Source organism: Maylandia zebra, linkage group LG6 (assembly GCF_041146795.1).
Source record: "Maylandia zebra isolate NMK-2024a linkage group LG6, Mzebra_GT3a, whole genome shotgun sequence".
Classification (NCBI taxonomy): Eukaryota; Metazoa; Chordata; class Actinopteri; order Cichliformes; family Cichlidae; genus Maylandia; species Maylandia zebra.
In genome coordinates this window covers 28,596,539-28,610,114 of record NC_135172.1, presented here as the reverse complement: position 1 = coordinate 28,610,114, position 13,576 = coordinate 28,596,539, and the positions used below count along the sequence as shown (strand labels likewise).

The 13,576-nt window shown below is 37.6% G+C and overlaps 2 protein-coding genes across 2 annotated transcripts; both read left to right on the top strand.

The window, feature by feature from the left end:
* On the top strand, positions 1–5,188 carry tspan34a (tetraspanin 34a). Its single transcript, XM_004567840.2, has 8 exons — positions 1–105; positions 1,195–1,276; positions 2,378–2,590; positions 3,436–3,510; positions 3,612–3,719; positions 3,918–4,052; positions 4,171–4,263; positions 4,750–5,188. Exons 2-8 carry the CDS (start codon positions 1,220–1,222, stop codon positions 4,804–4,806), a joined length of 738 nt encoding a protein of 245 aa, XP_004567897.1. The 5' UTR covers positions 1–105; positions 1,195–1,219; the 3' UTR covers positions 4,807–5,188.
* A 7,092-nt stretch (positions 5,189–12,280) lies between these two features.
* Positions 12,281–13,327, top strand: dand5 (DAN domain family, member 5). Its single transcript, XM_004567920.1, has 2 exons — positions 12,281–12,748; positions 13,028–13,327. Exons 1-2 carry the CDS (start codon positions 12,281–12,283, stop codon positions 13,325–13,327), a joined length of 768 nt encoding a protein of 255 aa, XP_004567977.1.
* Positions 13,328–13,576: the final 249 nt, after the last annotated feature.

The following is a 13,576-nucleotide window of genomic DNA, read 5'->3' as shown; positions in this document are numbered from 1 at the left end:
GTTGTGCGACCTGTGAGAACTTAAATGGGCAGTCCAAATCGTCGATGCACAGACACTCCTCGCTGATCAGACCTCAGCGGACACGCACACCTCAGTACAACACAGGTATAGTTGCTTTCTTCACTTTTTAATTCAAACTCCACAACTACACTGCTATTAATCTTCCTTAATCTAAAGCTCATCCGGATGATGAATGGTTTGTTCTGTAATCAAAGGATTTTATTAACATTAGGCAAGTTGTAGTGACATGATTACTATTCCTTAGCAATATCCAAGTGTTATTATTTTGTATAAAAACAGGTACAAAAAACAAAAAAAACCATCAAACTGAGTTATTTAGCTGCTGCATTTCTATTAAAAGTGTTGGTGCAGAAACATATTTTCTTCTTAGAGTTTAAGTAATTTATTCCCCTCTTCTGTGGCTGCTCGAGTATGTATTCAGAAATTAACATGGAGGTGTTATAAGGGAACTTTATTGCCTCATGGAAACAAGGTTGCAGCTGCAAAGTAGGTCCAATTGATTGCTGTTGTCAAAGCTGCAATAAGGAAGAACATGACAGTCACTATAAAACGGAGTTTATTTCTCTGATACCAGGAACAGGCATGTTAGGTTGTGCAAGTTAATGGACAAGGGGTTGTGTGTGCCTCTTTTATGGCACTCCTGTGCTACCTAAACTGTGAAACCACTAACCTGATAAGGTACCTCAGCTGTAATATTTCAGCACACTTGCAGTTCAAAGCTAGAGGAAGCTATTTTTTTTACCTCAACTCAACCAAATACAGACTTTAATGCAAGGAAAAAAAGAAGCAAGCATATCACCCAGCTGAGGTGCCTAGAGTAGGATGATTTAAATAACTAGCAGCAAAATGAATAAAAAATAACATGTAGACTTGGGCAATGCTTCAACCGAAACTGCATGACGTCAGCATGAAACGATTGGTATATTTAAAGAAGATTACGACCCCCCACTCTTTTGCTGCCAGCTACTTTGGTTAATGTTTAACCCAAGCGAATGCCGAGTGACCCATGTTGGCCACTGCTTGTGTTGTCTGCCTCTTGCTATTGATTTGAATTTCAGCAGTAAAAGAAAAGTTCCCCATGTTAAATGCTGAAAAAGAATAATTGTAATTACACTAGATAAGTTGTTTTCACCTGAACTGACATAATTTTTTTTGTTCTTGTTTCTTCAACAGAGTGAAAAAACAGAAATCAGCCAAAATGTGTTGTTCCAGCTTTCTCAAAATTATGATGTTCATCTTCAATGGCGGCATCTTTGTAAGTTGGAAAAAAGAGAGAACTTCTGTTTGTCTGCATCTCTTCAACAGCTTGGTTTCACATCCTACACCAGACTACAAAGAAGACTTTACAGAGAGTAGTGAATCAAAAAAGGCCAAACCATTTCATTTGGCTGTATGAATTATTCTCTTTTATAGGTAGTCTCAATAAGACGTACATTTTAGCCCACTTTCTCTGTTCAGATATGGCTTTAAGTCAGAGTTTTCGATAATGTGAATATTTGCTTTTCCCCATAAATCAGATTAGATGAACATTACCACTGAACATTATGTCTATTTAATGTAAGGTCGAAGAGAAAAGATGGTCTGCTTAGCCTTAGCTAACTAACTTACAACATAACACCAATTATCGCTACAGTGCTCCCGCTCAATGCAAACATGTCACATTCAGGTTGAATATTTTCAGTGAGCATTAACTGACAGGAGCGCTGATCTGTGGATTGCCCTCCATGCTCGGAAACAATTTTTCCTCCACTATCACAGTTTTTCATCACCATAACAGTTTCATCAATCTTTTTTTATGATTACTTTGTGCGCATGCAGAAAAATTACAGCTCCCATTACTTCTATTGTAACAGTGTCACTTCTTACATTGTCATTTTATTTTACTGATGTTGCTAGAATGAACGAACTCATTTCCAGAGTATTTTTCTTTATGTCTGTGTAATTTATCAGTCACCCCGATCAAGCGTAAAAAGAGGCAACTGGAAGTCTTGAGTAGTTTTCAGTAGATTGAGTAGTTTTAGGTGAAATGTCTTTGCAAACCTAAAGAAATCCAGTTGCCAACTTTTCTTCTTACGTATGTTGTTCCCTATTTTTGTCTTTTTCCTTCGGATTTTCAGTGATATCAGAAAATTAATTTAATATGTAGTAAGAAACTGTTTTTCTTAAAATGTTGACAGCTATAAATAAATACAATTTATTTTGCCACTGTTACTTATTAAAAAAGTTAGTGCAGTTCATATCATTCACGTTCAGTTTTTTAGTTTAATTTCCCATTAGCATTCCATGTTTTAATCGTCTGCTTACATTATCTTACAGTTTTTTTCTTTCTCTCCTTTCTTTCTTCATAAACCTGCAGTTAGCAGGTGCCGTCATTCTGGGTGTGGGAATTTGGGTGCAGGTGGACAGGAGTTCCTTTCTGGATATACTGGATGAGGTGGAAGACTCCTCCTCCTTATCACAACTGGCAAACGTCAGCTACCTGCTCATCGCCGTGGGTGCTGTACTAGTTCTGATTGGCTTCCTGGGCTGCTGCGGTGCCATCAGGGAGAGCAAGTGCATGCTGCTGACGGTGAGCAAAGTTTGGAATAAAAATAAATGAATAAAACATTTGTAAAAAAAGAAAGAAAGAAAGAACAGCAGATATGGTCTTCTGTGTCTGTAATAGTAGGATAATAAAGTTTGCAACTTTGCCCAAATCAATAAAATATAACATGGCACCAAAGTCTTTCCTTGAGATGACAATTTCAGTTTATAACTGGGGAGTAGAGAGAATTATATTTAAGTCAGCTGAGTCAGAAAAATGTTTAAAAGAAGTGTTTAGTATTTCCTTTTGCCATTCATTTAAAGACGTGTGTCCTCACACATGATGTGACCAAATACTGACACATCAGTAAATTTCTTCTTCGTGTGCTATCGATACATTTGAAAACAGGTGCAGGTGCTCTTGAAAGATTCTTCAACAGTCTGACTTACCAGAGCCAGCACTTTATGACTGCTGACGCTAGTTCTTGTCAAATTAATGAGGCTAAAGGCAATATGATAGATGTGAGTGGATAAAGAAGACAAAACTCGTAGTGTACAAATGGCAGTTAGTGTGGAAAGGCATATCCAACAGCCAATTAATGTACTGCACACAAAAAAACAAACACTGCAGGAAATAAATGTGTTTTAGGGCTGGGTTTGCTGTTACACTGACTTAGAAATGCACAGTAAATAGCCATCTTGAAAACTTTATCGTATTAATGGACATGTACTGTATAGTGACTTAAGATTGTGATTCTTCTGTAGCTACTCTTTAGCTTCATATTTGAGCAGGTACTTTCTTGTAACTATACATCTGTTTCTCCACTGACACCTTAAGAGTATGCTTTTAAGAATGTTTTACAGTATGCTTTTTCGTTTTCCCCCTTTTAGTTCTTCAGTATTGTTTTGATTATCTTCCTCATCGAGGTTGCAGGAGCCATTGTGCTCTTTGTCTTCAAAGATGTGGTAAGTAGCTCTGAAGAGCAAAATCTGGCAAGAGCTGCCAATGGTCAGATTTAGAAACTAAAAAGCATGATAACGTGCTACTGTCTGTCTGTGTCTCTCAGGCTGGTGAGCTTCTTCAGGAACTGGAGAAAAACGTCCAAAAGAGCATTAAAAACAACTATGGAAATGAAAACCAGCTGACTTCTGTCTGGAGCAACACAATGAAAGAGGTACTGTACCCATTTATTTATTTAAGAGAAAGGTTTGTGATCTATCTGCACATGGAGGTTTATTTGATCAAAATTTTAAGACTAACGTTTTGAATTACTTCACATTTTACACATTAATCAAACTTGTAGTCGTAATTTTGTTCTGTTGTTATGGTAATTAAAAACTTGTTGCATTAACAGTTTTTTGCTCTCTTCTAGCTTAAATGCTGTGGATACAGGAACTACACAGATTTTACAGACTCGCCTTTTAACAGTAACGGTCTCTATCCAGCCCCATGCTGTAATTCAACCATCAGTGCTGAGAAATGCAATGAAAATGAAGCGCAACATTCGGTATGAGACCAGCCTACATTTGGCCTAATTTTATGCATGTCAGCAACAGAATGAATCCAATGTACAGTGCACAGCAGTGTTTCCCATCCTCAGCTAAAAACATTTGTTTTGCTTTTAGAACATCGATGGCTGCTTTGACAAACTGCTGCAGCTGATAGAGGACAACGCTCTGGTCATTGCAGGTGTGGCAATGGGGATCGCTGCTCTCGAGGTATCGTTCACGTTCGTCATCCATCAGTTATATACTGCATGCTAGTTATTATCTATTGTGTATATTTTTATCTTCAATTTCTTTATGGCCATATATCTTACATATACTTATAAATGATACTAGATGACACAGTGTGTGTGTCTTTTTTCTGGGTGATTCATTTTAATTTTATTACTGTGAAACAACATATTTAAAAAAGTTAATTTTCATACTGATTTGACTCTTGAAGTAAGAGGAAATAGTTTCAGCCCAAATGAACACCTTATTTATTTTTGAATAAAATAAACAGTTCAGTTAACATCCCATAATTTGACTCAACCTTACCTTATAAATGGCATGACAGTTGCAGCAAAGTCCACAGCTTGTTCAGCAATTTGCATCTTACAGAGTACAGAATATGACACAGAATTTGTCCACATTGTAACTTGTATCTCATCTCAGATCACTGTAGTTAGATCTAATGTTGATTAACTGTTGTCTTTGCAGATCGCTGCCATGGTGGTTTCAATGGTTCTCTACTGCAAGGCTAGAAAAGATCGATAATTCAACTTTGGAGAAATTTTGCTAAGCGGTTTTGTCTGTGGAAAGTTTTCTAGTATTTGATTCAAAGCAGATTTTCAGCTGAACATTGAATGCTCTGCCTCTTCTGGTTTTTAAAGCTTTCATACAAAGATAGAGGAAAAGCTAGTAACATCTTTTTACTTTTAAAACGATGTATCTGTACACACTTATACTGTGATTTATTTATGTTTGTGTGAGGGTCTCCTGCTGTATGTGCTGATACACTTGAAATGATGCACAGTGCAGAGAACTCTGGTTTCTTTGTGTCAGTGGTTTACAGTCACTAAATTAATGTTATGAGTTTATTTTTTTATGTATGATCACTTCTAAATAATAAAAAGAACAAACTGAACTTGTGCCATAATTGATTGTAGTTTACTTGAATTTTTTATCTTACTTTACAACTTTTTAGGTACACCTTCTCAGTTGTTTGATAAGTCGAATATGAATCACATGATAGTAACTCTGTGAATTTCGGCATATGCACATGGTCAAGACGACCTGCTGAAGTTCAAATTGAGCATCAAAATACGGAAGAAAAGTAATTTAAGTGACTCTGAACATGGCATAGCTGTTGGTGCCAGACAGGCTTGTCAATTTTCCCACACAACCGTCTCTAGTGTTTACAATTAATGGTCCAGAAATTAGAAAATATCCAGTGAGCAACAGTTTTCTGGCTGAAACAGTAACTCAAATAACCACTTTTTACAACCAAAAATGTAGAAGAGCATCTCTAAACAGAAAACATGTGGAACCTTGAAGCAGATGGGTGACGTCAGCAGAAAGCCACACTTGTCAGCCAAGAACAGGAAACTGAAACTGCAATTTTCTGACTAAAATTCTGATGGGTCTCAATCTCTACTGTGACACAGATGGATGGTAGGGTTTCATTTTGATGTAAACAACATGAAACCACGGATGCATCCTGCATTGTATCAAACCCATTGGTATCAACTCAGTATCATTTAAATGCCACACCCTACCCGAGTATTCTTTCTCTTTATGACCACAGTGTCATGTCACAAAGCTCAAGTAATCTCAAACTGGCTTCTTGAATATGACAATGAGTTAACTGTATTCAAATGGCCTCCAGAGTCACCAGATCCGAATCCAGTAGATCACCTTTGTGATGTGGTGAAAGGGGAGATTTACACCATGAATGTGCAGCTGACAAATCTCAGGCAGCTATGTGACGCTCTCACGTCAATAAGCCCCAAAATCTTTAAAAAGTATTTATAGTCCCTTTTTAAATTGATGCCATGAAGATAGAAGTCATTTCTGTAGTCAAATGTAAGTCCAACCTGGTTTTAGTAAGAGGTGCCAATAAAGTGGCCGGAGATAATACGTAAGCTAATTATTAAAGAAAGACTTGATAAGAGTTGAATTTTCCATTAATGCTGCTGCTTTTATCTGCAGGACACAGAAAGCAGTTAAGTTATCATGAACACTGGTGATAAGACAGACTTCAAAAGTAATCTATGTATGAAGTCCTTACACAACCCTGAACATCAGTCATGTTAGTGTTGAATGAACTCATATTTTTTAGTATATCCACTCCAATTTAATCTTTTGAGTTAAATCTCGTGGTTCAACAGTCTGCTTCAAGCTTTGGAAAATGTCTAGTATTCAGGCATTAAGAAAAAAAATAGTGGCAGGTAATAAGTAGACTTAACAAAGTGTATAAGTTACATATTAATATCAACAAACAGGTGTTTAATTGCATGAGGGATGAAAAGGTATATTTGAACATTACCACTGAACATTATGTCTATTTAATGTAAGGTCGAAGAGAAAAGATGGTCTGCTTAGCCTTAGCTAACTAACTTACAACATAACACCAATTATTGCTACAGTGCTCCCGCTCAATGCAAACATGTCACATTCAGGTCGAATATTTTCAGTGAGCATTAACTGACAGGAGCGCTGATCTGTGGATTGCCCTCCATGCTCGGAAACAATTTTTCCTCCACTATGACAGTTTTTCATCACCATAACAGTTTCACTCATTTTTTATCCGTTATCACAGTTTTTCATCACCATAACAGTTTCATCAATCTTTTTTTATGATTATTTTGTGCGCATGCAGAAAAATTACAGCTCCCATTACTTCTATTGTAACAGTGTCACTTCTTACATTGTCATTTTATTTTACTGATGTTGCTAGAATGAACGAACTCATTTCCAGAGTATTTTTCTTTATGTCTGTGTAATTTATCAGTCACCCCGATCAAGCGTAAAAAGAGGCAACTGGAAGTCTTGAGTAGTTTTCAGTAGATTGAGTAGTTTTAGGTGAAATGTCTTTGCAAACCTAAAGAAATCCAGTTGCCAACTTTTCTTCTTACGTATGTTGTTCCCTATTTTTGTCTTTTTCCTTCGGATTTTCAGTGATATCAGAAAATTAATTTAATATGTAGTAAGAAACTGTTTTTCTTAAAATGTTGACAGCTATAAATAAATACAATTTATTTTGCCACTGTTACTTATTAAAAAAGTTAGTGCAGTTCATATCATTCACGTTCAGTTTTTTAGTTTAATTTCCCATTAGCATTCCATGTTTTAATCGTCTGCTTACATTATCTTACAGTTTTTCTATGTATGAAGTCCTTACACAACCCTGAACATCAGTCATGTTAGTGTTGAATGAACTCATATTTTTTAGTATATCCACTCCAATTTAATCTTTTGAGTTAAATCTCGTGGTTCAACAGTCTGCTTCAAGCTTTGGAAAATGTCTAGTATTCAGGCATTAAGAAAAAAAATAGTGGCAGGTAATAAGTAGACTTAACAAAGTGTATAAGTTACATATTAATATCAACAAACAGGTGTTTAATTGCATGAGGGATGAAAAGGTATATTTGATCAGTATGGTTAAAACACTTTAATAAGTAAAGTAAATTATATTTCCACAGGTTAATTTTATTTGATACATTTCAATTTATACTAAGCAGGATTGATCACACAGTGTGTGTGTGTGTGTGTGTGTGTGTGTGTGTGTGTGTGTGTGTGTGTGTGTGTGTGCTAGCTGGTGACGCAGCCGGTTTTACAGTCACATGTTCTGCCACAGCCATCATAAACATCATAAAACAGATAAACCTCAACATCTGATTATGTTTGATAGCGTTATGACATTATTAAGTTCTTTTTTAGGTCAACGTTCTTATAAGAACTTCAAGCATATGGAAAGTCCCTTTTATCTGGGACTCGTATCAACACTGAGAGTACCAATCTACTGTGCCTCCACCCAGTCTCAAATTGGGGAAATGTTATGTGTAGGTGAATGTGTCAACCACTATACCATAGAGCCATCTGTCTTTTAGCCACACAGGTCAAAAAAACTAAAGACATGCATACAAACACAACGTTTTATCAAGGCAGCAGACTCACAAACAGCCTTTTTCAGTAAATATATGAACCAATGCCTCCTCATGCAGGTTGTTTTCACAAATTTGACCAAAATTACCAAAAGTAACAACATTTTCTGTATTTTTTTTATTTGGTGTGTTGTAGTTTTCATTTTCTAATATTTTTTCCTAAATGTTTTCAATTTTGAGTTTGAGTTTGAGTTAACTAAAATAACCTCAGTCTGAACCAGACATTTCTTTGGGAGTTTGAGTTATTCCCCTGAGGTTGTCTTTCTATTAATCTGCCTGGAGGACTAAACGACTCCATGTCTTTTTGTTTTTACCACTGACATACCTATCTGCAACCTGATTATATTACTTTCTAGTGGGACAATAACAATAACACTAAACCTTGAACATTTTATTGTGGAAAATAAAACCCTTCTTAAGCACAGTCATTCCGTCTTTGTTCACCGGAGACTGAAGCCCGGCCTGTTGAATATGAACTGGGTTAAAGTTACAGACAGTAGTGAAGAGTTTTGATCAATGTCCCCAACTTATAAACTTCAGAAGTATTCTATAGTATAGTATGTTATGTTTTCTAGCTGGCTTTGTGGTGTCCTGATGACATAAAAAAAAATGTAAAACATCTTGATGTGGTACAATGTGATCATACTACCTCAAGATGTCATAGATCATAGATTGATTGTTTGTTTGTTTTCTTATAAAATTCTTATAAAATATAGACTTTTTTAGTAGATACACTTAGGAATAAAATCTCCCGAGGACAATCTTAAAGATAAAGTCTCTGACAAACAGTTTAATGGCCAGATGAGTTTATTTCCGCTGATTTTTCATAACGAATTAAGCAGATACCTCCAGTTGATTCTAAATATCAAGTCTCAATTTGTTGGTGGTTGATTGGAACTCTCAATATGATTTCAAAAGACATAAAGCTGCCAGTGAATGAGGCCATTTAGACTGAAAAAAAAAAAAACAACAAAAAAAACCAAACAATAAATGATCACAGAGAAAAACATTAAAAGTGGCAAAATCAACAATCTGCAATCATAAAAAGGAATGAACTGGACAGCAGCACCAAAAGTCCTGAAAGTCGTACCAGTGCCAAAATCTCCAATCACAACATGAATCATGAATGGAAATACAGAGGAATTACAGTAGGGAGCACTGGTTACACTCAAGAACATTAGATTAGGCTTTGCCAGACATCATCTAAAGAGTCAGCACAGCTCTAAAAACAAAAAGAAACCTTTGGGCAGTTGAAACCAAAGTTTACCTGGGAAGAAGTATGAAGAAGAAAAGAAACGGCTCATGGGCATGTATGGCTGCAAGTGAAATCGGGTCACTAATGTTTATTGATGATATGACTGCCGATAGCAGCAGCAGGAAGAACTGTGAAGTGTGCAGGGCTATACTCTCTGCTTAGATGCAACCAGCTGGTGCAAAACTGATAGGACTTTGTGTTACAGTGCAAATGGATAATGATGCAAAACAAATGTACGTAACCCAAGAAGTCCTTAAAGGCAAAGAAAAGAGAAATTCTTCAATGTCAATGTCAGTCATCTGATCTCATCCCAACAGAGCATGCTCAGTTTCTGATGGCAAAAGTGAATGCAGACAGACCCACAAACAAGCAGCCCTTGAAGGTGAAGGCCACAGTGGCATAACAGAGCATTTCAAGAAAGGAAACACAGCAGTTGGTGATGTTTATGGTTTCAATCACTCCTTGTGTTGAAATTGTTACTCTGACCAGTTACTTTTGAGCTTCCAAAAATCTGGGACTGCATATAAAAATGACTGCAATCCCGAAACAGTTAATGCAAAATTTTTACTTTCAACCTCTTGAATAAAAGTTAAAAGTCTGCTTTTTAGTCACATTTCCATTCTTTGATTTAAAATGTCATTTAATATGACGTATAGAGAAATCGAAAAAGCGGATTTGTCCAGAAAGTTAATGCCCAAACTGCATACTAGATAAACATATTTTCATCCAAATCTGGTATTGTCGGAAAAAGCTGGCAGTCGGGCTTTCACAAAGTTACACATTCATGGACCGTTTCCTTCCAGTATGTGAATAATTCTAATGCATTACTTCCTGGAGTAACTTTATTGTCACAGTTTATGACGGGCCATCTTTTATATGGTGTACTTGTCATTTGAATAAACAGAAACAAAAGCCGCCTGTTCAGCTTTTAACCCCCACAACAAGCTGCTGACGTGTCATTGGTTTATTCAAATATTTACTGGTGTCTTTCTAGAGAATGGTATAAATGAACAGGAGTCCAAAGATTCCCAGTTCAATACTGGGAGGAGACACAAATCCTTTTGCAGTTATATCAGGAAGGCCTTTAGATATCTGCCAAATCACACATCCGGAGCTACCTGATGTGGCAACCCTTGAGAATAAGGAAGCAAGAAAAGCAGATCTAACCTGTCAGTACAGCCTTTTGTTGAAAAGCAGTGAAACAACATAGGGGCTCTACAAAAATACTGATTGTAAAATGCACACAGTCACAGTCTGGAGGTTTGTTTAAATACTAAAGGGGCAATTGAATGGAAGAAGGAGGCAATAGTTTGTAAACTGTGCCCTCTAGTGGAGAATGATCATGCTGTAGCTGGAGGAATAGACCTTGAATGCTTTTTAAACACAGTCGCATAACCTTGAATTACTACTTATCTTGCTGTTAAATAAGGTTGATACTACAAATGTCACCCACATGAGTGCATGTGATAAAAAACCTACAAATAAACCAGATTCATTTACCTTTCCTAATCTTTCTCATTGTATGCGCTAATGTTAAATAGTGATTCTGGGAAGCAGAAACTGAGAAGAAGGGAGGGGAAAGTGACTTTTAAAGCCCAGGCTTGTATATGAGAAAGTTAAACACTGGTTCTGTTATAAGACTGTCAGCTAGTCTGCTTTCAACAGCCAGCATGTGATCACGTCACGGGTGACAGAGCACAATCAAGTCTAATGGCGCAATGATGGGATGCCAAGGGAGAGGCTAAGAAACTGCTTGCGGGAATACATGGGAAGGAGACTGTTTGTTTACACGGGGAACATAAACTCATTATTGCTTTACAGTCAAAGGCAGCAGGAACACCTGTTGAATGACCGGCCCAGCTGATGAGACAGTGTTTCAAAAGTCTTTCTGAAACTGTGCGAGTATACTTTGAGTGTTTACGCATACACGTAAAAATCCCAGACCTCCAGGTTGAATTTAGGTTAATTGTGCATCAAGAATTCTAATTTAGTGATTCATTCTAATAAATTCCCACAACTGTTAATGTTTTCTTACCGTTATATTTATTTATTTATAATTCTTTCTTATCAGCACTGCAGTCATTTCTGCCAATAAAAAATTATATGCGGTTGTGTGCTAGGACAAGAAAAGACTTTTATTTAAAAGATATTGATATCTTATATGTTTTTCTATAACCAGATGAATACCTATGGGATATTTGGTGCTGTTAGGCAGCAAATAGCAAACATTAGACCATGTTTTACAAGAATGGTGTTCATACTTCCTCTATGCTGAAGGAGACTGAAGGTCTTTCCATTCAACTGTTGAAAAAACTTCTATATCTGTTGATGTTCTTTTGTTGTTGTTGTAAATATTCTCTCTTATTTTTTAATTAAAAGCATTCTAAATAAAAGTCGCAGCATAATTAGTGTTTGTGGAATCAGCCCAGATCGGATTAGTTTGAACTCCGAGATCAAGCTCACCTTTCAAATGTTATGTTTTTATGACCGTCTTTTCCACACTTGCTTTGAAACTAAAATCCTCTCAGTCTGGCAACCATCCACGACCTGGACTTTTAAGCTGGGTGTGATGTCTGGTCTGGTGTGGGAATTGTGACACCTTCTTTGCATTAAACGCAGGTGAGAATTGGCAGCCACCTACATAAAAAGACTCCCTCCGCCATACTGGCAAAGCACTGACAGCAAGGTTGCCATTTGGAACCTTGGACCACAAACTACCAGACAAAGATTTCTTTTTTAATTAAATGTTTTAAAGTCAATAGTGGTAAATTTTAAAATAATTTCAGTGTTTCAAGTCATTTCTGCCGGTTATCCAACTTTTCCTCAGAGTATGGCTCTCCTCATCGCCTTTATCTTTTTGTCAAGTTGGACAGCGGCGGCTCTTACACTTCCTTACAGCTCGTATGTGAAAGGATCCAGGGTTGATTTTGAGTCATCTGGCAGCGGACCAGAGGAACCTGTCCGGGGGATTGTCAAGGTTGTGCAGCTGGACCATCATACCCTGACCCAGTCTGGATTCTTCAGAAGAGGACTGACCCCCAGAAGAGCCCCTTCCCACAGTACCAGACTGCCCTTCCCTTCCTTCTTGTCTCGCGGTCGTCCAGGTCAGGCTGTGGGCAACAAGGCTCCTGTAAATCCACTACACAACCTGCGCCCTAAAAACCCCACTGAGTTAGAGCTAAAGAAGAAGCAGGGCCTGCAAATGTGGCAGAAAGTCATAGATAAAGGCGGCAAGATGTCTTTGCCAGTGAACCTGAAGGACATGAAGCAGACATGCACTGCAGTACCTTTCACTCAGGTAAGAGCCAAAGAATCATACGTTTTCAGTTCTTTGCCCATTAATATGCACATGCAAATCAGCGTCAGGTTAACTGACTTCTTACACGACTACACAGAATATTGGAAATTTCTCACTGTTAGTCACATTAGTGTTGATTTTTAAAAAAAATGATTATTACAGTCTGCATTAGCTGTGGTGTTGAAGCGCTGATTTTTACTTTCTCAGAGGTAAAGGAAACATTTATGTCTATAGCTGCTGTGTTTACCCTAAACCTGACCCTCGCTGTCATCTTCCCAGCATGTGACAGCAGATGGATGCGAAACAGTGACAGTACACAACAAGCTGTGTTTCGGCCAATGCAGCTCCCTCTTTGTCCCGTCTGAAGGAGAGTTTGAAGGACTGAGTCCTGAGACAGGAGCCTTCCACCGGCGGGCCCCCTGCTCCCGCTGTGCACCATCAAAAGCTCAGACTGTTACTGTGCCTCTGCGCTGTGGAGCCGACGTCCGGGAGAAGCGAGTGATGGTGGTGGAAGAGTGCAAGTGTGAGACAGGCCGTGAAGAAAAGAGCGCCATGGCTGCAGGTTCCAGGCACGTGTAACACTGTAAAAGCTGCCGCAACAAGGCTTCATGACATTTTGTGCTGTCTGAATGCAATCCTGTGTTGCAAATCACATAGAAATTCAAGTAGGAGACAAGTTTTTAATTTGAATCAAATCACAGCCAAAGTGAGCCACTATTTTTCATAAACGATAAAGTGATTATTTTAATAGCTGGAACAAATATTTGTATGTGTAATCGTATGTGTATCTGTATTTGTGAGTCTGAATGTATTATTCAGAAGGTAAAC

Bases quoted from the DNA above. Each gene is read 5' to 3' on its own strand.
- tspan34a (XM_004567840.2), top strand. From the start codon at position 1,220: ATGTGTTGTTCCAGCTTTCTCAAAATTATGATGTTCATCTTCAATGGC. The intron at 2,591-3,435 runs GTGAGCAAAGTT...TCCCCCTTTTAG, and splicing joins GCAAGTGCATGCTGCTGACG to TTCTTCAGTATTGTTTTGAT. The intron at 3,720-3,917 runs GTACTGTACCCA...GCTCTCTTCTAG, and splicing joins GGAGCAACACAATGAAAGAG to CTTAAATGCTGTGGATACAG.
- dand5 (XM_004567920.1), top strand. From the start codon at position 12,281: ATGGCTCTCCTCATCGCCTTTATCTTTTTGTCAAGTTGGACAGCGGCG. The intron at 12,749-13,027 runs GTAAGAGCCAAA...TCATCTTCCCAG, and splicing joins CTGCAGTACCTTTCACTCAG to CATGTGACAGCAGATGGATG.